Here is a 26,103-nt window from a genome sequence, read left to right on the forward strand (position 1 = left end):
AATCAGTAATCAAAAATTTCCCAACAAAGAAAAGCTCTAGACCCAGTGGTTTCACTGCTGAATTCTACCAAACATTTAAAGATGACTAACACCACTCCTTCTCAAATTTTTCCAAAAAACTGAAGAGGAGGAAACACTTCCTAACTCATTCTATGAATCCAGCATTACCTTGATACCAAAGCCAGAAAAAAACACCACAAGAAAACTAGAGACCATCATCCCTTATGTACACTGATGCAAAAATCCTCAACAAAATATTAGCAAACAGGATTCAGCAGTATATTAAAAGGATTATACATATGACCGAGTGGGATTTATTATAAGGATGGTTCAACATATGAAAGCTAGTCAGTGTAACATGCCACATCAACAAAATGAAGGGGAGAAACCACACAATCATCTCAATTGATGCAGGAAAAGCATCTGACAAAATTCAACACTCTTTCATGAGAAAAACACTCAACAAACTAGGAACTACATGAAACTACATCAACAAAATAAAAGCCATACATGAAAAACCCACAGCGAACATCATACTCCAGGGTGTTTTCTCTAAGATCGAGGATAAGGCAAGGATGCCCACATTCATCACTTTACCTCAACATAGGACTGGAAGTTCTAGCCAGAGCAGTTAGTCAAGAAAAAGAAATAAAAGGCATCCAAATAGGAAAGGAAGAAGTAAAATTATCTCTGTTTGCAGATGATACGATCTTATACATAGAAAACCCTAAAGATTCCACCAAAAAACTCCCGATAGAATAAATGAATTCAGCAAAGTAGGCAGAATACAAAGTCAACACACAAAAATCAGTTGCATTTCTAATACTAACAATAAACAACCTGAAAAGGAAATTACAAAAACGATTCCATTTACAATAGCATCAGAAAGAATAAAATATTTAGGAATTAACTAATTAAGGAGGTGACAGACTTACACAATGAAAACTACAAAACACTGCTGTTTTGTAGTTATTAAGAAGATATGATAAATGGAAACAAGTCCCATGTTCATGAACTGTAAGACTTAATACTGTTAAAAAGTCAATACTGGGCTTCCCTGGTGGCGCAGTGGTTGAGGGTCCACCTGCCGATGCAGGGGACACGGGTTCGTGCCCCAGTCTGGGAAGACCCCACATGCCACGGAGCAGCTGGGCCCATGAGCCATGGCCGCTGAGCCTGCGCGTCCGGAGCCTGTGCTCCGCAACGGGAGAGGCCACAGCAGTGAGAGGCCCGCGTACCGCCAAAAAAAAAAAAAAGTCAATACTACCCAAAGCAATCTTCAGATTCAATACAATTCCTATCAAAATTCCAATAATGTTTTTTGCAGAAATAGAAAAATCCATCTTAAAATTCATATGGAATCTCAGGGCATCCCAAACATTAAAAGCAATCTTAAAAAAGAATAAAACAGGAGGATTCACACATCCTGATTTCAGAACTTACTACAAAGCCACAATAATCAAATCAGCGTGGTACTGGCCTAAAGACAGACATACAGATCAATGGAATAAAATAGCAGCCCTGAAGTAAACCTTTGCAAACATGATCAAATGATTTGTGACAAGGGTACCAAGCCCACTCAATGGGGAAAGAACAATATTTTCAACAAGTGGTGTGGAGAAAACTGGATATCCACATGCAAAAAAGTGAAGTTAGATTGTTATGTGATACCATAACTCAAAATAGATCAAGAACCTAAATTTAAAACCTAAAACAACAAAATTCTTATAAGAAAATATAGGACAAAAGCTTCAGGACATTGGATTTGGCAATGATTTCTTAGCTCTAACACCAAAGGCACAGGGAAACAACGAAAAAATAGAAAAACTGGACTTCCTGAAAATTTAAAAATTTTGTTCACTAAAAGTCATTACGTACAGAGTAAAAGGGTAACTCACAGAATGGAAGAAAATATTTGCAAGTCATATATCTGGATGAGGGATTAATATTTAGAATATATAGAGAACTCCTAAAACTTAACAACCAAAGAAATCCCAACCTGATTCAAAAATGGGCAAATGACTTCAACACACATTTCTCCCCCCAAAAAATCAAATGGCCAACAAACATATGACAAGATGCTCAACATGACTAATTATTAGAGAAATGCAAATCAAAACTACAATGAGGTATCACCTCACACTGGTCAGAATGGCCATCATCAAAAAATCTACAAACAATAAATGCTGGAGAGGGTGTGGACAAAAGGCAACCCTCCTACACTGTTGGTGGGAATGTAAATTTTTTCCTTAAAAAACTATAAATAGAGCTGCCCTTTGATTCAGCAATCCCACTTCTTGGGCATATATCTGGAGAAAACCATAATGCAGAAAGATACATGCACCCCAATGTTCATTACAGTGCTATTTACAATAGTCAAGACATGGAAACAACATAAATGTCCATTGACAGAGGAGTGGATAAAGAAGATGTGGTACATATATACAATGGAATATTACTCAGCCATAAAAAAGAATGAAATAATGCCATTTGCAGCAACATGGATGGACCTAGAGATTGTCACACTGAGTGAAGTCAGACAGAGAAAGATAAATATCATACGGTATCACTTATATGTGGAATCTAAAAAAATGGTACAAATGAACTTATTTACGAAGCAGAAATACACTCACAGATGTAGAAAACAAACCTATGGTTACCAGGGGGCAAGGGGGAAAGGGATAAATTGGGAGATTGGGATTGACATACACTACTGTATATAAAATAGCTAACTAATAGGACCTACTGTATAGCACAGGGAACTCTACCCAATACTCTGTAATGACCTATATGGGAAAAGAATATTAAAAAAGTGGATATATGTATATGTATAACTGATTCACGTTGCTGTACACCTGAAACACAACACTGTAAATCAACTATACTCCAATAAAAATTAAAAATAAAACTACGATGAGATACCACCTCATACGCATTAGGAAGGCCACTATCAAAAGAAAACAAAACAGCAAGTGTTGGCAGGGATGTGGAGAAACTGTAATTCTTGTGCACTATTGGCAGGAATGTAAAATAGCACAGCTTCTGTGCTGTACAACAATGTGAATGCACTTAATACCACTGAACTGGACACTTAAAAATGGTTAAGATGGGGCTTCCCTGGTGGCGCAGTGGCTGAGAGTCCACCTGCCGATGCAGGGGACACGGGTTCGTGCCCTGGTCCGGGAAGATCCCACATGCCATGGAGCAGATGGGCCCGTGAGCCATGGCCGCTAAGCCTGCACGTCCGGAGCCTGTGCTCCGCAACAGGAGAGGCCACAACAGTGAGAGGTCCGCGTACCGCAAAAAAACAAAACCCCAAAAAACAAAAATAATAGTGATAAAAACATCATTAATTTCGTGAATTCCCTGGTGGTCCACTGCAGGGGGCCAGGGAACTAAGATCCCGCAAGCTGTGTGGCATGGCCAAAAAAACAAGCCAAAAAAAAGTGATAAAGACATCATTAATTTTAGGAATTCCCTGACGGTCCAGTGGTTAGGACTCGGTGCTTTCACTGCAGGGGGCCCAGGTTCAATCCATGGTTGGGGAACTAAGATCCCACAAGCATTCATATATATATAAATATATAAAACAAAACAATATATATATGACATAGTATTAAGTATCCACATATATAAAGAGCTACAAATCAATTTTCAAAACACTGACAATGCAATAGAAAAATGAACTATCTGGGCAATTCACAGGAGAAAAAGTTGAAAGAGCCAATAAACTAATGAAAATATGCATAGCTTCTCAAATAACAAAGTAAATACAAAATAAATCAACCAGATATACTTTTCCACTTACCAAATAATTAATTTAGAGTCTGACGGGATCAAGCATCAGTGAGGATATCAGAGAAATGGAAATTTTCCAACACTGTTGGTGTAAGGATACACTGGTATAATCTTTGGAGAGCGATCAGGCAGAACTGATTAAAATATAAAATGTTTCCATCCATCCAGCAATTCTGTCCAAGGAAGGTAAGTATCCTAGAGAGATTCTCTCACATATGATGCCAAGAAAGACGTGTGCCAAGAAGCTGATAAAACACTGAAAACACCTAAACACCCATCATCAGGAACGTGGGCAAAGAAAATGCAGTATTTCATGTATCTCACTGAACACGTCACAGAATTTAACCAAACTGAAGCAGATCTGTATGCGTCAAACTAGACAGAACTTCACAACACACTGTTCAGTAGTAAAAGCGCTCTTTGTAACTGCTGCATATTAGATTGAACTGGTTCTGTATTGTGGCAGACTGTATTTTCCAAAGATGACCCCAGCAGTGTCTCCTGTCTCTCGAGTTCTTCTAGAACCCTGACACTCCCCTATCAAGAGGCGGGGTCTAATTCTCCCCGTCCTTGAACCTGGGTGGGCTTGTGACTTCTTGTCGCTAGTAAAATACAGCGGTAGAGATCCCAGGTGAGTTCTGAGGCGAGGTCATCAAAGGCAAGGCAGCCTTGTTAGCCTGGAGCCCGGAGCCAACAGGTAAGAAGTCTGACTGCCCCGAGGCTGCCCGTGAGGAAGCAAAGTCCCGTGGAGGAGAGATACACAGGGGCCCCGGCAAGCAGTCCTGCTCTTTAGGTCACTCTGGTCTAGGCACCAGGCATGTGAGTGAACTACCTTCAGGTAATTCCTTCCCTCGGCTATCAGGCCGAGTCATCCCAGACGAGGCCCCAGACATCTTGGAGCAGAGATGAGATGTTCTTGCCATGCTCCTGCTGAATTGCTGACCTACTGTTACAGCCATAACCATAATAAAATGCTGGTTGTTTTATGTCACTAAGTTTGAGGTCAGTTTTTATGCAACAAAGGTAACTGAACACTTAGTGATAGGCAGTGAGGGGCCTGCTTTATTACAAATAATACAGCAAAGACATCCTTGTATACACCTCTACACACAAACTAGTTCTTTAGGGGAGGTCCTAAAAAGGAGACCTGCACTCAGAACTGCCCACTGGTGAAAGTGGGGAGGCTACAATGCCTGTGTCTAGTAATATTAATATCAACATTAACGACAACAACTGTAATAAATGCTACCACCTCTTGGGTTCTTGCCAAGGGCTTTGTGTTTCTAATCTTACATTCATACACAGTCCTGTGGGGTTGGTATTGGTCCACCCAATTCACAGGTGAGGAAGTGGAGGCCTGGAGAACTGAGGTGACTCACCCAAGGTCTCTTAGTTTCCTTCCTCGCCAGAGCTGGGGAAATGGGATGGCAGGCCCCTTCCCTCAGGCTGCTAGCTCTATGTCTACCTTTGTTCACCTCTCATCTCCCAGCACTGAGGCTAGAGGTGTGGCCTTTTCGGCTCCTGGCCTGGGCTGCGTCTATCCACAAGTTAGGGTGATGGTGACAGCAGATGCAGCAGACACGGCTGCCGTTCACCACCAAGCACTCCGCATACACAGGGTCTCATCTTATCCCCACTACAGGCTGAGGGTGGGGTCATTATCGCCACTGAACAATGGGGGGAAGCAGGCTCAGATGTGCCCAAGGTCACACAGCTGTTGAGTGGCAGAGCACTTCACCTCCATTTGTTTGTTTCTTCTTCAAGACACGATTCTAATAGCTCCAACCTCACTGGATAGCCGGGAGTAAACAAGACGATGAATGCCGAGTGCTGGCTCATGGTAGGCCACCCAGCGTTCAAGGCTCTCTGATTCTCCACTCACTCTGGAACGATCCTGATCAACCCCCTGGCCACAGGAGTTCCCAGACTACGCTGAAGCGTTCATTTCATCCGCATCTCCTTCAACAGCAAGAAAGACATCTGCACAACTTGACCTCTGTAATCTTGCTTCCTCATGAGCCCCTCCTTATCCAGCCAAGCACGCCCTGCCTCCGCCTCCCTCTTTCAAGTTGATGACCTCTCCATCCACCTGTGGCCCAAACCAGGGAAGCTGGAGGGATTCACCTGACTCCAACCCTGTGCCCCTTTAGCCGGTCCATTCAGAACGTTCAGAAAATTTCTTGTTTATCCATTCCTTCCTCTTCCACCCCACCACCCTGGTCTCCCTGTTTCCAAAGCTTTTTCCACACAGCAATCAAGGGTGATCTTTCTAAAAAGAAAATCTGACCATCTCACTGTTGCTTCAGATCCCCCAGCTGCTCTCCCCTGCCTGGAGGGTAATGCCCAATACTTTGATCTGATATTTGAGGCCCTTCTCAGTCAGCTTCCTACTCTTGTGACCCACCATCCCCCTCTTCCCACCCCTTTCTTTTCACTTGTGATTCCTGGACCTGCCCTGCACTTCCTGCTTCTGTGCCTTTGCACGTGCTACTCCCTCCATCTGGAATCCCTGCCCTCTCCCCCTGCCTGTAAATATCCTCCAAGCTTCTGCACGATATGAAGGTATCATGTTCTCCTTGAGGTACCTCCTTGGTGAAGCTCTTCCACACATGTAAGAACAGTGACATTAAAACTTGTGGCCATAAGTCAGACAGGGCCTTGGGTGGACGTACACAATTTGATCAGAAAGCATGGTGGTGTCAACGAAGAATTGTGGTCCTAAGAGATAGGAAATGTCATTATTCACAACAGACAAAAAGATGGAAGCAACCCAAGCATCCACGGACACATGAATGGATAAGCAAAATGTGGTCTCTCCATACAATAGAATATTACTCAGCCTTAAAAAGGAACGAAATTCTGATACCAGCTGTAACACGAATGAATCTTGAGGACATTATGCTAAGTGAAATAAGCCACTCACAGAAGGACAAAGACCGTATGATTCCACTTGTATGAGGGACCCAGAGTAGTCAGATTCAGAGACAGAAAGTAGAATGGTGGTTGCCAAGGGCTGGGAGAGGGAGAATGGGGAGTTAGCATCTAATAGGTACAGAGTGTCAGTTTGGGAAGATGAAAAGTTCTGGAGATGGATGGTGGTATAACACAAAATCCACTCAAGAGATGCAGCCACCTGCATGGGTGTTACTGATTTACCTGAGCAGTCAGAATACTTATCATGAATCTAAGGTACAGGGCAACGTGACCACATCTATCTTTAAGTTATAGTCACTGATGTAGGGCTGTGAAAAGGGCTCCATCCAGAGGTTGGGTTCAACAGCAGGGGTTGAGGGCTGCTTATTAAGAAATGTCATCATGTTGAAAGAGCACCCCTCCCCCCATAACATTACAGGAAGGTAATACCAATACTGTTTGACGTGACATATGCTTAGCAGGTAAGCATCTTCTCAATCCAGAAAGAATTAGAATTAAGTGTAGTACAGAAAAGTTTAACCTGCTGCACCAACACTGAGTCACTAAGGTATCCGCGCACACCCACCCAGGCTTATTCTCCTCATCTGCGCCGTCCAATACAACGGCCCCCGGCCATTTGCAGCAAGCGAGCACCGGCAATGTTGTTTCTCTGGATTGAGATGTACGATAAAGTAAAATATGCACTGGTTTTTAAGTACTTAGCATGAAAAGGAATGTAACACCTCAATAATTCTGTATGTTGAAACACTACTATTTTGGACATACTGTGTAAGATAACTTACAAAAATTATTTTCACCTATTTCTTTTTGCTTTTTAAATGCAGCTCCTAGAACATTTAAAGCACATGGCTCACATTATATTTTTACCAAATAGCGCTGCTCTAGATGCTCTGACCCTAGGCCACCGGGCAGGGTCAATGGCAGACGGCATGGAGTGAATGATAGTCTGCGAGCTCCCTCCCTCTACCCTGCACCTGGAATGCCAGCAACCAGACACATGCCCCCAAAGAAACTAGAGGATTCTTTTCTGAAGAAGATTCTGAAGGATTCTGGAGAAAAGATACTGACATTTCAAGATCTTCTAAGGCAAAGGCCAGTTTGTCACCGAATCACGCTAAAGCAGGACGCCCTTAAACTTAGATGGGCAACAAACCACTTTAGTTCAATGTCAGCAGAACCTGTCACATTGTCACCAATAGAAATCAAAGATAATTTCATATCACATTACAGTGGTCACAGTTATCTTGAAATAATGTTTACTGTCATCATTACTTTAAAATTATAGTAATTTTAGACTGACTGCTAGACTGTATTACTTAATGCCTTAACAAAGAAGTATATATAGTATTATCATATCACAAATTTATTCACTATTTTAGAAACTGTATATTAATGTAATTGGTTCCCTTTATCTTGATATAATTTTTGAAATTAATTAATTAATTTAATTTTGGCTGCGTTGGGTCTTCGTTGCGGTGCGTGGGCTTCTCATTGTGGTGGCTTCTCTTGTTGCGGAGCACAGGGCTCTAGGTGCGTGGGCTTCAGCTGTTGTGGCACGTGGGTTCTAGAGCTCAGGCTCAGTAGTGTAGTACATGGGCTTAGTTGCTCCGTGGCATGTGGAATCCTCCCGGCCCAGGGCTCGAACCCGTGTCCCCTGCATTGGCAGGCGGATTCTTAACTACTGCGCCACCAGGGAAGCCCTGATATAATATTTTTTAATTATTTTTATTTTTGGCTGTGTTGGGTCTTTGTTGCTGCACCTGGGCTTTTCTCTAGTTGTGGCGAGTGGGGGCTACTCTTCATTACGACGTGTGGGCTTCTCGTTAGGTGGCTTCTCTTGCTGCAGAGCACAGGCTCTGGGCGTGCGGGCTTCAGTAGTTGTGGTGCATGGGCTCAGTAGTTGTGGCTTGTGGGCTCTAGAGCACAGGCTCAGTAGTTGTGGCGCACGGGCTTAGTTGCTCCACAGCATGTGGGATCTTCCCGGATCAGGGCTCGAACCCGTGTCCCCTGCATTGGCAGGCAGATTCTTAACCACTGCGCCACCAGAGAAGCCCTGGATATAATTTTTACTGTATGTTATTTAAAACCAGTTTTCTGAGGTGTCTACAGAAGCCTACCTTTCAACGGGCCCTGCCCACAGAGCTGCCAGTTAGTCTCTCACTGCTTCAATTGTTTTTTTGTCCTAATTTTAATTAGATTAATATACACTCATAGTTTTAAAAATAAATGGAAGCACAGCAATAAATGAAAAATAGATAAATTGGACTTTATCGAAATTAAAGACTTGCACATCAAAGGACACTATGAAGAAAGTGAAAAGACAACCTACAGAATGGGAGAAAATATTTACAAATCATATATCTGACAAGGGTCTATTATCCAGAATATGTAAAGAACTCCTAAACTCTACAACAAAAAGACAAACAACCCAATTAAATAGACTGAATAGATGTTTCTCCGAAGATATACAAATGACCAATAAGAACATGAAAAGAGGCTCAGCATCAGTCATTAGGGAAATGCAAATCAAAATGACAATGGGGACTTCCCTGGTGGTCCAGTGGTTAAGAATCCACCTTCCAATGCAGGGGATATGGGTTCAATCCCTGGTCAGGGAACTAAGATCCCACATGCTGCAGGGCAACTAATCCCGTGCCACAACTACTGAGCTCCAGCACCTCAACTAGAGCCCACGTGCCACAAACTACAGAGCCCACACATCACAACTAGAGAAGAAAAAAACCCATAAGAAACAACTAGAGAGAAGCCCGCACACTGCATTGAAGAGCCCGTGTGCTGCAATGGAAGATCCCGCATGCCACAACTAAGACCCGATGCAGCCGTAAAAAAATAATAATAATTTAAAAATAAATAAATAAAAAATTTTTTAAAAGGACAATGAGATACCACTTTATACCTACTAGGATGGCTATAATTTTTTTAAAAGATGGAAAATAACAAGTGTTAGCAAAGATATACAGAAATGGGAACGCTTATGCATTGCTGGTGGGAATGTAAAATGGTGCAACTGCTGTGGAAAACATTGGCAATTCCTCAAAAAGCTAGACATAGAATTAATTACCATGTGACCCAGCAATTCCATTCTTAGGTTTAAACCCAAAAGAACTGAAAATAGGACTGAAACAGATTCTCATATCGTGTTCACTGTAGCATTATTCACAGTAGCTGAAAGGTGGAAATAACCCAAGTGTCCATCAACAGACGAATGGACCAAACAAATGTGGTATTTACATACAATGGAATATTATTCAGCTATAAAAAGGAATAAAGTTCTAATATGCTACAACATATGGATGTACCTTGAAAACATGCCAGACACAAAAGGACAAACACTGTATCTTCCCACTTACATGAAAGATCTAGAATAGGGAAATTCATAGAGACAGAAAGTAGATTAGAGGTTACCAGGGACTGGGTGGAGAAGGGAATGGGGAATTATTGCTTAACGGAAACAGAATCTCTATTTGGGGTGATAAAAAAGTTTTGGAAATAGATGTTGGTAATATACAACATTGTGAATATAAGTAATGCCACTGAATTATGCACTTGAAAGTGGTTAGAATGGCAAATTTTATGTTATATACATTTTACAATAAAAAAATGGAGAAAAGTTAAACACAGAATTACCACATGATCCAGCAATTCCACTCCTACGTATGTACTCAAAAGACTTGAACAGAGGTACTCAAACAAAATCTTGTACATTATGAGTTTTATTCTGCTATTAAAGAGGTTTTTTTAAATAATGCCATTCTTTTTATTTCCTTATAAATTTATTTTATTTATTTATTTTTGGCTGCATTGGGTCTTCGTCGCTCCATGCAGGCTTCCTCTAGTTGCGGTGAGCGGGGGCTGCTCTTCGTTGAGGTGCGCAGACTTCTCATTGTGGTGGCTTCTCTTGTTGCGGAGCACAGACTCTAGGTGTGTGGGCTTCAGTAGTTGTGGCTCACAGGCTGAAGAGCGCAGGCTCAGTAGTTGTGGCGCACGGGCTTAGTTGCTCCACAGCATGTGGGATCTTCCCAGGCCAGGGCTCGAACCCGTGTCCCCTGCATTAGCAGGCGGATTCTTAACCACTGCACCACCAGGGAAGTCCCAAAGAGTTTTTATCATGATAGTTAAATAATTATTTCTTCATCTTTGATGTTATTACCATATATTATCAACATACCAGTATATTACCATGACTTTTGCTATTTTTATATTATATAGTTTGCTTTTGCTAACTCTAAAATTAAGTTTTATTTTATTATATTTAATTTTTTTAAAGAAATTAACATGCAATTTATAAATTTATTTTATTTATTTTTGGCTGCTTTGGGTCTTTGCTGCTGCATGTGGGCTTTCTCTAGTTGCGGTGAGTGGGGGTTACTCTTCGTTGTGGTGCGTGGGCTTCTCATTGCAGTGGCTTCTCTTGTTGCAGAGCACAGGCTCCAGTAGTTGCGGCATGTGGGCTCAGTAGTTGTGGCACACGGGCTTAGCTGCTCCACAGCATGTGGGATCTTCCCAGACTAGGGCTCGAACCCGTGTCCCCTGCATTGGCAGGCGGATTCTTAACCACTGCACCACCAGGTAAGTCCTTTATTTAATTTTAATTTTAATATTTTGGCTGCGCCGCACAACTTTCGGGATCTTAGTTCCCCAATCAGGGATTGAACCTGAGCCACAGCAGCGAAAGTGCCGAGTCCTAACCACTGGACTGCCAGGGAATTCCAAAGTTTTATTTTAAATTAAATCATAAAATTAAAAAACAGCAAGTGGAACTACTAGGCTTACAACAAAAACAGAAATCTTCTACTCCATCCCTTCCTACCCCTGAGTTAGTTCCTCACCTTTAATATGAATAAACAACTAAAGATCACTGTACATTCCAGGAAAGACTCCAACCCAAAAAGACACATAGAAAAAAGGAGCCTAAAGGAAACAGAGACAACACAGGGACACATGAAAACTTAAGTATATATGTAAATCTTAGAAAGGTAGGAGAAGATACTCTATCCATAAAACAAGGACAAAATATTATGAAAAAAGGAACAGAGTAAGACAGAGCTCTTATACGAATGGCTGTAGTAAACATCTGATGTACAGAGTTTAGAGATAAATTCAAGAAAACCTCTCAAACTCAACAGATTTCTCCAAAAACAGATACACAAATAGCACTTGCAAAGATGCTATACTTTATTAGCCACCATGGAAACTCAAGTCAAAACCACAGTGAGGGGCTTCCCTGGTGGCGCAGTGGTTGAGAGTCCGCCTGCCCATGCAGGGGAGGCGGGTTCGTGCCCTGGTCCAGGAGGATCCCACATGCCGCGCAGCGGCTGGGCCCGTGAGCCATGGCCGCTGAGCCTGCGCGTCCGGAGCCTGTGCTCCGCAATGGGGAGAGGCAACAACGGTGAGAGGCCCGCGTACCGCAAAAAAACCCACAAAAAAACAAAAACCACAGTGAGGTACTACTATACCCCCCTTGATGGCTATAATCAAAAAGAGCAATAATTACAAGTGTTGGTGAGGATGTGGAGAAATTAGAACCTTCGTGTGCTGCTGGTAGGAATGTTAAATGGTGCAGCCACTGTGGAAGAGTTTAGCAGGTTCCTCAAAAAGTTAAACACAGAATTATCATATGACCCAGCAATTCCACTCCTACTTGTATACCCAAAGGAAATGAACATAGATCCACACAAAAACCTGTACACAAATGTGCACAGCAGCATTATTCATACTAGCCCAAAAGTGGAAACAATTCAAATGTCCATCAACAGATAAATGTATAAATAAAATGTAGTATTATCCATAAAACGGAATATTACTCCACAATAAGGAAGAACTGATACATGCTATAACATGGATGAACCTTAAAAACATGCAGCAAAAGAAGCCAGACACAAAAGGCCTGTCACACAATCATACTGTATGACTCCATTTACATAAATGTCCAGAATAGGCAAATCCACGAGACAGAATTAGTGGTTGCTAAGAGCTAGTGGGGAGGAGGGGACGAGGAGTGACTGCTTATGGTCACGGGGTTTCTTTTTGGAGTGATGGAAATGTTCAGAATTTAGATAACAGTGATGGTTGCACAACATTATGAGTGCACTAACTGCCACTGAACTGTATACTTTAAAAGGGTAAATTTTATGGCATGTGAATTATATCTCAATAAAGTTGTTACAGCGTGGGAAAAAAAAGAAAAAAAAAAAAAAAAGAAAGCCTTCCAGAAAGAGACACAACAAAAAGATAAGAGAAAGAAAAGATCAGAGACAGGATCAACTCAGCAGATCCAACATGTGAGTGACAGGAACTTCAGAGAGAGAAAACAGAACAAGTGGAAGTGAGGAAATTATTTTAAAAAATTAATGCAAGACTATTTCTGCAAGAAACAAAAGACCTGAGTCTCCACATAAAAGTGGCCTATTAACTACTGGCACAAAGACCCATTCCAGGGCACATCACTGAGAAATTTCATAAGAGAGGTAAAGTGAAGATCCTAACAGATCCTAACAGCTTCCAGAGATAAAATAATACAAAGGACTGAGACCTGGAATGGCCTCAAACTGTTCATCGCAAGTAATGGAAGCGAAACATAATACGGCCTCTTTAAGATTCTGAGGGAAAGTTACTTTCAACTTTAATATTTATATATAAATTATATCTATATTTATACACAAAAATAATTTGTATTTACTATTTTCAACTTCACACCCAGCCAAATTATATGAGGTCTGAATAAAGACATACAGTTTCCAAAAATTTATCTCCAACTGAAGGTGTGCTCCCGTAAAGTGAGGGGCTAAAACCAGGAAAGCGGAAGACCATGTTGTCCAAGAAAGCAGGGTGTCCATCACAGTAAAGTAGCCAAGGGCAGTCCCAGGTGACGAAAAGGGAAGTCTCTGGACAGCAGCCTGGCAGCAGGCCCAGAAAGCAAGCTGGCCAGATCAGGGCAGAGGACAGAGGGCACCAGGAAAAATAGGAGATCATGAGATTATCTGATACGTTTGCACACCTGGAAAATAATATTGATGAGGGGCTGGCCGATCTGGTGGAGCATGTGAAAAAAATTACAAATAAGAGCTTAGAAAATAAAGTGCATAAAAAAAATGAGGCAACCATTCATTCTAGGAAAAACAAAATGTATAAGAAAATGAAATCATTAATATACTACAAGGCTCTGTAGTGAACATCATTTACATGCTCATAGCAAACAGAAATATTGGTTGTTTTTTAACCCCAAACTGATGTAATATACGGAGGGTGGGGCACAGGAAGTGGAGGTGACAGAGCTAAATATTGAGCTATTATAGTAGAGATCAATACATAGTGACGATTAATTTGAGAGGAAATAAAAGGTAATCCCATTTAAAAATGAAAAAGAAATATGAAGGTAAATACCAGAATACACAGTTGACGAGAGCTGCAAGTGGGGAAGGCTGAGGAAGGGCAGAGGGCTGGATGGTTTCTGTTAGAAGCCATTTAGTGCTCTCTCTGATCCTTGCCCCTGTTCTGATTTTGTAAATACTAGTATTGTAAAAGGTTGTTAGGTATATAGCTCACAACAGTTCCCTGCACACCAGCGGGTGTGACATCAAAGCTGGGGACTGGCCTAGAGAGAGTGAAAACAAGGCCTCTGAGTCATCAAGGGGTGGTTTCCCCAGGCCCTGCCCCACCAGGGGTCAGTGGGATGCTGGCTCCATCCCTTCTGGATACCCCGGAGACCTGTGCTTCCTGCACGGTCTGTGAAGGGGAGCCATCTAGGGGCCGGAGCTTCCCAGGGGCCTGCCTCCAAACCACCCCTCCCCTGTATCAAACACCTGTGAATCTAGGCTCCCTACATATTTCTAGCTCTTTCTAGAACTATTCTCTAATTTCTCGGGGGAATTTTTGGAAACAGGCATGGTATAGACAGAAGCCTAAGTGGGAAAGTAGATGACCTCTGTCTAACCCATTCATAGTTCTTCACACCCTGCTGAGGTTCAGTTAGATCCCTGGTGCTTGGTACACAGTAGGTGCTCAATAAGGAGCCGCCAAAGGCATAATTATGGTGCCAGCTTTCTGTGTCCGGCACTTCATCGGGCCCTGAACACGCACCGCCGCATCAGAGGGTAGGATTATCTCCACGTTACAGGTAAGGAAACTGAGGCTCAAGGAACCTGCCCAAGGTCACTTCACTAGTAAGGGAAGAGCTAGGATTCAAACCAGGGGGCTGCTGACCCCACAGCCAGTGCAACTAGCAGCTGCTGCCGTAAATCCTTTCTGGAAAAAGGTTTGGTTAGGTCGGTGGATGGATGGAAGAAAGGAAAGAATGAGAATAAGGGGTGGAATCACAACCGACCCAGGAAGAGAACCTAAGAACCCCCACCCCCACCTCGGAGGCTGGGGCTGGCACCCGCACCCCTCCCACCCCGCCCCCGGGGCCGGCCCCACAGCGCCCACCTTCTTCAGAGAGGCTGTTCTCTTTGGTCTCCTTGTCCATCTGGCAGCACCAGCCTTCCAGCCGCTCCGTTTCTGCCTGAAGCAGCTTCAAGAACCAGTAGCCGTCCCGGCGGCAGGCACCTGGCTGTGCTGGCTCCGCGGGGGAGCTGGAGGACGTCTCCAGCCAGGGGTCGGGCGGGGGCAGCGAGGATGCCTCTAAGGCAGGGTCGCTGTCGTCTCCATAGGAGAGGTTGCGCTTGATCTGGGCAATCCTGGGGGTCTGCCGGGGGCCGGCATCGATGCTGATGGAGTCGGGGTGTGGGGTGCAGTCCGGGAGGCTCCTCTCAGATGACTTACAGCTTGAGTCGTTGGCATCCTGGGTATCCGAGTCGGTGTCCCGTCGGGAGGACATGCTGTGAGAGGGGGCGCTGCTTCTGTGGGTGCGGGGTGGAGTGGGGTGGGGACAGTAAGGGGTGAGTCACCCAGAGGGCCAGAGACCAGAGGCCACCCCGACCCGGACACACGGGAGACAGAGAAACGGATGCATCGTCTGCTCACCATGCGCCTGAAGCGGGTCCCACAGCCCCCGTCTCATTCTCTGCTCAGCCCCCGCCCCGCCCACACGCACACGCACACACAGACAAGGTCATAAGGTTGCCTGTTTACTGCACTGGGGCCAGGACGCCCACCAACATCGGGGTGCCAGGCCATGTCTCTGCCCGGCCTCGGCCCCCGTGGCTGATTAATCTCACAGAGCAAGCGCTCGTTGAGCACGCCCGCCCACCCAGCCTCCCACACCTGGGCCACCGCCCGCACCCCAAACCCAGCTCGGTTACTAGAAATCCAGCAAGGAGAAGTGGGTTAGGGAGAGCAGGAGGAGAAGGCGCAGGAGAGGGGAGAGCAGAGGGAGGGAGAGGAGAGGGGAGAGGCAGCCAACACCTCGGTGCCACTTACCGCCAGTCGTCCTCTACCTGAACCCCGATGGACTGGAATTTGGTAGCGGGACTGGGCTCCTCTTTTGGCACTGGCTGAACGCAGTCAACCTTATTGAAGGACAACGACAGCAACGGCACGGAGACAAAGACAAAAATAAAGAACAAACACCACACTTGCTGCTGAAATTCACGTTAGTGGGACGACGCAAACAGACGTGTGGACAGACAGACACGAGGCATGCGGACACTGCACGTGGGCCCGAGGCCGGACCAGGTTAAGCCGGGCACTGCTCATTCGCGCGGAGGCGGGCGGGCAGGTGGGTGGGAGGTGGGATGGGGTGGAGATGACTGGCTTTCCCTACTCTGAGGAGGGTGCCATCACATCGATCGCTTTGGGTCCGTTGTCCTCCGAGAGGTGGGAATCGTTCCTTCTAGTCCTCTCCTTCACACGCATCAGAGAGAAGAAAAGAAAAAAGGACAACGAAAGAGAAAGAAAACACACACACACAAAGCCACAGCCGTTATCTGGTGTAGTTGAAGCGGGGCTGTCTCGAGGCACAGATCGCTCCCCCAACCCTGCAGGTGAAGGGCAGGCTGGAGGCGCCGGCACTAGGGGCGCACCTCGGACAGCAGTTCTGGATTTGAAAGCTGCAATGAAGGCAAGAGCCGGCCAAGTCCCTGGGCCCCTGGGATGCCGGCCCTGGGCCTCGATCACACTTGGCTGAGGTCACCTTCAGCACTGGGTGGGCCAGGGGAGCCACGTGCAAAGCTGGCACTCTTTCTCTATACCAGTGATGCCCTGGGCCTACCTTTCTTTTCCGGGACAGAGGTACGTGGCCACGGAGCAGCCAGGTCAGCCCCTCCGCCACCGCTCATGAATGAGGGAGAACACACACTTGACCCAGGGCTCGAGGCACCAAGGGGTGGGACGAGAGTTGTAGGGGTGTCCTTGGAAATAGGAGACTCTCGTCTCTTGGCTTCACAGAGGCCAGGGAGGCTTTCCCGGGCAGGGACTGAGCACCAGGCTCCTCCTTGCCATGGGGGTGCAGCTGCATTTCTCCTTCAGCAAGAGCCAGCTCAGAGGATGCAATATCACCGGATCTCAAGAAGCTGCCTGGAGAGCATGGAGTGCGGGTGGGGTGAACCCGGGGGAGAAGCCTGGATGGGCCCAAGAGCCAGAGTACTCAGCCCCGTGTGAACTGCCGAGTGAAAGGATCAGGGTGAGTCTAACTCTCTCAGGTCTTCTGGAAAGATAAGAACATCCGGTTTGGCCAAGGAGAGGGTGGGGCTGCCCAAACAAAGACCCTGGGACTAGACTATTTTCTGTATTCCTTAGTCTCTCCTGAGAGCTGTACAGGACAGGGGCCGGACCCCTTATGAAGGAGCCCAGAAAACTGAATAGTCTCCTGGCCGACTTTCTTCTTGTATATGTGCCCAAATTTTTCCTCTCCAAGAGGCAAGTGCAAGAAATCGGCCGGTGAGCCATCTCTGGTCCATTCTGCCCCCCTTTGAGTCCCATGTTCCTTCTGTAATTTTGGTGCTTTGTCATCTACTCGGCCATGCCCCACTGCGCAGGGGTGGCTGGGGAAACGGAGATCCTGTCCAATCTAAGCCACAATGCACACCACCTGGACCTCCTTGATCGCCCTCTGGGTTTGGAGGGGCTCTGCCTCCCCCAAGCTCTTAGCTCACTGTAGCTGCCCTCCCTCCCTGCCCTGAGTATGCTCCACTTTAGTCTGGATTTAGAGCAACTCTTGAAAGCTGCAAGGCAGGGCCCAAGTTTTCCCCACTCAGCTAACAGCAGGCAGATTACTGATGTTAAGTGCATGCAGGAGGTGCAATGAAGCAGTGGAGGGGAAGCTGGCGCACCCTGCCCTGCTGTGTGCCCTGGCCATGGGCGCACAGTGAGCCTGGCTTCCTGAAGGGTCTGCTGGCTTTGGCCACTTGGTCCCGGGGAATTATCTGCCTGGATCCTTTCTCACAGAGGGATGCACCGGGACCGACATCCCACTTCTCAATTTGACATGGGCCTGGCACCTCAAGCAACCTACCTGTCCCCAAGGCCCGAGAGGGCTCTGGGCAAAGTTCCCCTTGAGCAACCCCCAAGGCTCCAGGGCCCTGAGTCCTGGGCCCCTGGCCCTCGGCGTCTACGCTCCACGCTGCTCCCACCGCCAGGCGGGGCTGTGGCCTCCGCACCGGAGCTGACCTTGGATCAGAGAACTGTTAGGCCAGTCCCGCCTCCCACGCGTCAGCTGCCAGGGCAAAGGGTGGAGTGAACAGACAGACAGTGGACAGGCAAACAGTGGACAGGAGATGGCTGGCTGAGTGTAACTACATTCACTGGGACAACCCATCGTTGGAGCAGGGACACCTGCCCACAGCTGCAGAGCCCGCAGCATGTTTGGGCGAACGTGAGGAAGACGTGACTATGGGTGGAATTTGGTCTGGCCACTTGGGGCCGACCTCCCAAAATAGACAAACCACCTTTGCCCAAGAGACCTAGTGGGCCTCCACCAGATGTAATTACACGCAGGCAGGTGCACGGCGTGGGCCGAGGACAGAGTGCGAAAGGGGCCCCTACTTGTATTCCTATAGATGACAGTTTCCTTTTGGGAATGGCCTCAGGGTGGGATTCGGAGCTGGTCAGCGTCCCTTGTTCGCTCTTCAAAGCTGCATGTTTTGGGGGTGGCTCAGGGGCCTCGGGGGCTGGGGTGACTCCGCCCCGTGTCACACTGGGCGGTCGGGTACTGCTGTCCAGGCTGTCCGACGAGTTGCTCAGGCCGGACTGGCTCGTCACTTCGCTCTTGTGGTCCTGGCTGTCCAGGTAGGTGTCCTGGGCAGACTCGGTGCTGCTCTGGACCGTGACGGAGATGAACGGCTTCGATGTGGTGCGTGGAGGGACCGGTGGCGGGGTCTTCTTATACGCCACTAGGCATGATGAACCTGCAGATGGGTGAGAGGAGGGCAGGGGAGAAGGTGAGGCCCCAGCCCTCTCGAGCCCCTTTCAGGGCTGAGGCCCTACCTGACCCGACCCTAGCTCTGGCCTCAGTGAGGATTTCTGGAGCAGAATGGGGGTCAGACACAGCAATGACCAAGACAGACAGACACAGGCCCTGCCCACCTTCATGCTGAGCCAAGGCCAAGTCTAGTGGGGGATGCCCACATGGACCAAACACACCCTTCACCTGAGTCCCCCACAAAGGTCTTATCCATCCGGGGCATGGGCTGGATGGTGACAGCAGAGTGACGGTCAGGACAGCTGAGGAATGGTTAACCTCACTTGTCCTCAAGCTCACCGAGAGACCTACCACTCCCCTGCCCAGGTCTTTTCCTCCTACCCTACCTTCCCTCCACCCTTGTTTCCTGTGCCTGGATGCCCTCTCCCTGTCTGGTCAGAGACCAACACATCCTTCAGGGCTCAGCTACCCTTCCCCACATCTTGCCATTCCCACCCCACCCCTCACCTTGTTATGTGAAAACCCCACACACCAGTCTACCTCCCCCAAGACTCCATCACGCCCGGTCAGACTCTCTGTTCTCCACCAAGATTCAGGGAACCAGGACCCGCCATAGGTGGGAGTTGGTGTCTCAGAGTCCCATTCTGAATCTGGCCCAGGGCTGGCCCACAGCTGGCTTCGTAAACGCTGAACTTTTTGTTCTGAAACAGGAGGTGCTTTTCAAACAGCAGTAGCTACTTGCTGTGAGGGGCTGGGTCACATCCAGTGGCTTTTCTCAGCATCTTAACTCCAACTGCCCTTTCCCCAGTGAGGACTGAAATGAGCCTCTCCCCGGGTGAGGCCCGGGCCAGAAGAGGAGCCAGAGGAGTGGCTTTAAGCCTTGCCTTCAAGGGACTGCCAATCACGGTGATGGTGATGGCTCAATGGAAACCCTCAAAATGAGGCCCAGTGCCACAGGGGCAGTGACAAGGCACAGCAGAATCCATTCATCTGCTCCTGTGAGATATCACTACTCAAACATCAGAATGACCAAAATAAAAACCGGTGACAACACCAAATGTTGGCGAGGATGTGGAAAACGAATCACTCATTCACGGCTGGTGGGAGTATACAATGATAAAACCATGGAAAAGTAAACATGCAATTACCATACAACCCAACAAGTGCACCTTGGGCATTTATCCCATAGAAATGATAACACATTCACAAAAAGCTTATACAGGACTGTTCATGGCAGCTTAATTTGATATAGGCCAAAGTGGAAACAAGCTCACTGAGAGACCTACCACTCAATGGCTGAATGGCTGTGGTGCGCCCAGACCACCACTCAGAAACAAAAAGAAATGAACCACTGATACAAGCAACTACTTGGATGAATCTCAAGTGAATTACGCCGAGGGAAAAAGCAATCTCAAAAAGTTACAAACCACATGATTCTATTTATAAAGCATTCTTGAAATGACCTAATTATAGAGATGGTAACAGATTAGTGGTTGGTGGGGAGACTAGGGGGAGAGAGTGATGGGGAGGCTGGAGGGACTTGGTTATACAGGGGCGACAGGGAGGACCCCAGTGTGTGCAAAGTGATGGGAGTTCTATATCTTGACTGTGGTGGTGGATTCATGAACCTACACATGCAGTGAAACTGTATCAAACTAAAAAACCACAAGGTGATACAAGTGAAAATGGTGAAATCTGAGTAAGATTGGTGGGTTGTACCTATGTCAATATTCGGGTTATGATAATTATACTACAGTTTTGCAAGATTTTTCCATTGAGGGAAACTGGGTAAAGGGTACACAGGATCCCTCTGTATTATTTCCTACAACTGTATGTAAATTATATACAATTACCTAACAATAGAAAATGTAATATAAAAAGCCCATCCATCTGTCTGTTCACCTGATAGTCGTGTATTAAGCCAGGCCCTGTACTGGGGTCCAGGAAAGCTAGGAGCCCCCATCAGCAGAGAAACAGCCGTGACACAACTACTTCAACAGCAATAGAGGCCACAGTAGAAAAGCCCAGGAGCTGGGAGCCGTGTCTTGTGCTTGACCTAGTCTAGGTGACTAAGTGCTCTGGGAGCTCAGAGCCAAGAGCACTGTTCCTCCTCTGTTCAAAATTTCCCAGTTCTGCTCAGGGATCCCCCCAGACAGACACACCCACAGTCTCTGACTCCCCAACCCAAGAAGGGTGGTGCAGGGGCAGGAGGCGGGGCTTCGGTCTGCGGGAGAAGGACCCTCCAGGGCCCTGCCCCGTGGAAAGGGACAGGCCTGCTCTGGAAGATGAGCTCCTGTGTTCAGCTGGTTGTAAGGCACAGGCTGACAGCCGAAAGCTGGGCCGCTTACTGAGCTGTGCTCAGCAGTTTTATGGCTTTGTAATTTACACCTCACGGTGACTCTGTGAGGTGGGGATATGATTATGCCCATTTTAAAGATGTGGCACACGAGGCTCAGAAAGTTAGATAACTTGCCCAGAGTTGCCAACAGCAAGTGACAACCACATCTGTTCGGCTGCACAGCCCACCACACTCCACTCCCCGGGCCTCAGGCTGCCCCCCTTTGCTGGGCTGGGGCTGTAGGTGTCTGAGGCTTTCACTGACCACTCTGCCCCTCAGCATCCTGCTGGACTCTGGAGCCAGTGTGCAGGGGCACATCCAAGCTGAGGCCTGACAGCTGGAGGAGGAGGGGCCTAGACTAAAGGCAGAGGCCTGGCTTCCAGGCCCCGACAATGCCTCACCGAAGTCCCTGTCCCCCAGTGAACTTTTTAGTACCTTTATCTGTTCAGTGGGGGTGGAGGAGTTCTAACAGCACACTGTATTCACATAGCCCTTGACTAACTCACAGCATTTTCCCATTTATGCTCTCATTTAAGGGTAAGTATGGAGGCTCCCCTCACTGTGACTGAAAGGGAGACTCCTGCTAGGAATCCCTCCTCCCCATTGCCTGAAATTCTACCATTTGAGAGTCATTCCTTTGGTAGTGAGGATCCAAAAGCCAGAAGGCAGCAGAGAACCAGACAAGCCTGAGTTCAGACCCCAGCTCTGTCATATACCAGTTGCGTGGCCACAGGGAGTGATTACATAGGCTACATCACAGAGGTCAAGGCTCAGACAGCACAGTGCTGGCATGGCTCTGACTAGTTTCTGGTACAGAGGGAGACAGGCCTGGAGGACAGGGGGTGAGCCAAAATTTCACCACTCCCCAGACACTGGTGGGGAGACTGGACTGGTTCCCTGACCAGCCAGGGGCAGTCTCCCCCAAGAACTGGACACGTAGAGAAGCCCATTGAAGCCCATGACCACCAGAGCCCAGCAGAGACACGACTCATTGGGGATTTCAGGATTTGTTTGTTTGTTTGGCCTAAATATCCCAAGAAAGCTTCAGTGGAGTCTTCTGCCCCAGATTAGAAAAGCGAAGCCCTAATCTGCTCAAAATGTTTAAGGGGGGGAATATGCCCCTAAAGAGGGTGGCAGTGAGCATGAGGACCCAGAACTGGGCTCTAAGCCTGGCGGAGGCCGTGTGACCCCAGTCAGGGTCCTTGTCCCCACCTGTGGTGGGGCTAACACTGGCCTGGAGGAGTCAGTCTGTGCAGGGACCTGCCCCACCCAGGAGATAATGGGACTGTCCAAGGGTCTGGACAGAGGACTGACCCTCCAGCCTCTGTCTCAGGCCTCTGTGTAGGCCAGAGTCCTGCTGACGCAGCCACTCATTAGAGAGAAAGTGAACTAGAGGGAGGCCAGGCCAGATGGCCAGATGTGAAAGAAGAAAAAGTGAACTCATCTTGGATTCTCTATGTCTCCTGGGGCACAGGTGACAGCCAGACAAGTGGTGTGACTAATGGAGAGGATTTTGGGGCATCTCTCAGCTGTGAGCACTGTCCCCGCCCCCAGGGCAGGGGGATGGGGCCCGAATCTACAGGACAGCTCTCATTTCACAGGCGTGAAATGCCAAGAAACACAGGCCAACACCTCCCCCAGCCCCTTCCAACGTGGCGATCCAGGCAGTCCGTGTTCCTCACGCCCACCACACTTCCTCCCACCTCGGGGCCTTTACACAAGCTGTTCTTTCTGCCTGGAAGGCTTCTCTCAGCACCTCACATGTTTCAAGTGTCACCTCCTCTAGGAGGCCTCCCCTGACTGCTCCCTGCTCTCCCATCACTCAGGATCTCCATCAGCGCGCCCATCACATTTGGCATCAGCTCAGCGAGGCATTCACTTGCTGATGGTTACAGGCCTGAGGCGGCTGGGGGCTCTGTCTGTCTTGGCACAGCAGGTCGTGTCCCGGGCCCAGGGTAATATCTCAAGCATAGAAAGCTCTCAATAAATATTTGTTGAATAAGAAGAAGAACCTCATCATCGCTACAAAAACCCCTCGGTTGCCAAAAATCAAGATTTAGCCATAGTGAAGGCTCCCAACACTTTAGAACCCAAGGTTCTAGTCCCATCTCAAATTTGGAGCCCTTTCTGTTTGGTCCCACCCACCCATCCTACAGCCTCACCTCCTGCCCTCCCACCCGCTCAGCATGCCCCTTCCAGCTTCACAGAACCCACACCCCCTTCACAAACACACCACACTCTTCAGACGCCAAAGCCTTTGCACGTGCACCGTTTCTGCCAGAACCCCTCTGCACATCCTTCATGCTTCCCGTCCTCCGGCCAGTCCCTCCACTCTCAGCCCTTTCTGGCCCAGGCAGAGTCCGACCCTCTCCTCTGGAGCACTCAGGGCTGTGGCCAGGTCTCCGACTGAGCGTGTGTCCCATGCGGGTCAGCAGCCGGTCCCCAGTCCAGAGGGTGCACAACCATCATTTGCCAATTAAACCTTAGAGGGAAGCAAGTGCCCCCGAGACCCAAGATGTTGGCCCGGCCAGGATGTAACTGCGGTCCTCCCTGCCCTGGGGAGATATTCTATGTGCCACAATTTACACCAAAATGGCATATGGGTCCAACTCTGTGTCCACTCTTGGAAAACTTTCAGATTTGCCCAGGAAGCTTGGGGGTGAACATCACTCCAGGGTGACTGTCTCCTCCAGCTGGTCCTTGTGCATATTTTTAAAGATCCTGAGTGACACATCACTGAGACACAGCATTGTCTGCACACTGCACAGCTGTGCCCGGGGGCCGCATGCTTCCCTGCCCTCACCTTGGCCATGCCGGTCCATCACGCCAAGGCTCAGACAGAAGCTGGTTGTGTGATGCCACCTGCCCCCGGCCCCAGACATCCAGCCCAGCCTCCCTGCCCCACTGTGCACAAGTCCTTGCTTCTTCTAAGTAGAAGCTCCCTTTGTCTCATTTCCGCCTTCTGCCCTAGATTTTATCCTGCAAACTCTATTTTTCAGGTCAGAATGAATTTGTTTCCACATCTTGTTTTTTTAATGTCAAGGTGTATAAGATGGCCAATCAGAGCTTCAGGTGCTCAGAGTACTGGCTGTGGCTCCATTTCCCCAGCAGCCCCAGCATGACAGCCTCCTGCAAGTGCCTTGGAGGCCCAGCCTAGTCCTCACGTCTGCTGGCTCCCAAGGGCCCGAGCTTGGCAGGGGTGCTGAAGGAGAAGCGGCCTAAACAGTGTAGGAGCCATGGCTGCAGGCTTTACATAAGAGGCAGCGGACCCATGCAAGACCCCACGTGAATGGAGCTGGCCTCAGAGCCAGAACCCCCTAAACTCCTTTGCCGACTCTGCCCGGCTTGTCGGAGGAAGGGCTGAGAGCCTGTAAGAGCCCTCCTTCTCTCACCCGACAAGTAACCTGTCAAACCGCGCAGCTGAATCGGGGAGCTCACTCGTGTGCTACGGTTAAAGCAGGACTCACGGCTCCCGCCCACCTAGCCTCAAATTCCTCCCTCCTTCCCTGTTTCCTCCCTCAAAGCAGGGGAAGCTGGGAGAGAATTCCAAGGAGCTAAGTCAGGATCGGGGACAGACTGACCTCTCAGAGCCACTTTCCTGCCGATGGCCCACGTGCCCTCTACTTTCCCCCTCTGCCAGCCTGGAAACCACCTCCCTCACTGTACCTTAAGAGTAACAACATCAAACTTCAATTTCAAACGCCAGCAAGAGAGACTGGCAGCACCTCTTACCCCAGCATCCTCCTGGGGCTCCTCCCCACTGCCCACAACCAGGGGCTCCCTACCTGCCTCCCCATCCTTCCCTTCTCCCCCCCTCTAGAGCCAGCTTCCCCTAGACGCCCCACACCGCCGCTCCCTGGCCCCTCACCCTCCTATCTTACCTTTGCTGTCCCTCTTCCACCCTGGCCAATGGGCCACTTGAGGAATCCAATCACGCCACTGCTTTGAAACCTTCCGATGGTGCCACCGCCCACCCAGTGGAAGTGGAACAAGCCCTTCAGTGGGGGCACTCAGGGCTTCCAGAATCTGTACCTGCCTCAGACCCCAAAGTCCACAGGAGCCAAGAGGTTACAAAGGTGTCTGGGAAAGACGAAGCCACAAAGCTTAGGGAGTCCGGCCACACCCTTGGAGCCCTGCCCAGAAGGGGTGCACTCAGGATGCCCTCCTGTTGGTATCAGTGCCAAAGTTAACAGTGCTACTGAGCAAGCACGCCATCTACACTCAGTCCTCATTCCTCATGCTTCTGTATCTGCGAATTTGCCTACTTGCGAAGACTCATACTCGCGGGGCTTTTTTTGCAGCCACTTGCAGACTTGAGCAGAACCTGAAAATCTGAGTTTCCCAACACACAGGTTCCCAGCTGAGGCTGAACAAGGCAACACTGCCTTCTTGTTTCAGCTCATACTGTAAACAAGCACCCTTTTCCTGGTCTATTTAGTGCTGTGCTTTCACATTTTTAAGTGTTTTTTTGTTGGTGGTGATTTCTCTGCTTGAAATGGCCCCCAAGTATAGTGCTGAAGTGTTGCCCAATGTTCCTAAGTGCAAGAAGGTTGTGATGTGCTTTATGGAGAAAACACGTGTGTCAGATAAGTTTTGCTCAGGCTTGAGTTACAGTGCTTAGATCAGTGTTAATAAATCAACAATATATTAAATAAGGTATCTTGGTGGTTTGTGCTGGTAGCGGGTGGAAACGCAGGGACTCTGCACTTCCCATAGG

The 26,103-nt window shown here is 47.9% G+C and overlaps 1 protein-coding gene across 7 annotated transcripts in view; it reads right to left on the reverse strand.

Moving 5' to 3' along the window:
• DLGAP4 (DLG associated protein 4) overlaps window positions 1-26,103 on the reverse strand; it is a 200,710-nt gene that overhangs the window by 18,646 nt on the left and 155,961 nt on the right. For 6 of the 7 annotated variants that reach the window (XM_079945267.1, XM_079945266.1, XM_079945269.1 and 3 more), the window contains 3 exons: window positions 18,673-19,034; window positions 16,111-16,199; window positions 15,178-15,590 (listed from right to left, as the gene is read on the reverse strand). In XM_079945267.1, coding sequence (XP_079801393.1) covers window positions 15,178-15,590; window positions 16,111-16,199; window positions 18,673-19,034 — 864 coding nt within the window. Of the gene's footprint in view, window positions 1-15,177; window positions 15,591-16,110; window positions 16,200-16,453; window positions 16,534-18,672; window positions 19,035-26,103 lie in introns of all 7 variants that reach the window. The other variant, XM_079945272.1, reaches the window with a different exon arrangement.

Source organism: Stenella coeruleoalba (genome assembly GCF_951394435.1).
Source record: "Stenella coeruleoalba genome assembly, chromosome: 15".
Taxonomy (NCBI): domain Eukaryota; kingdom Metazoa; phylum Chordata; class Mammalia; order Artiodactyla; family Delphinidae; genus Stenella; species Stenella coeruleoalba.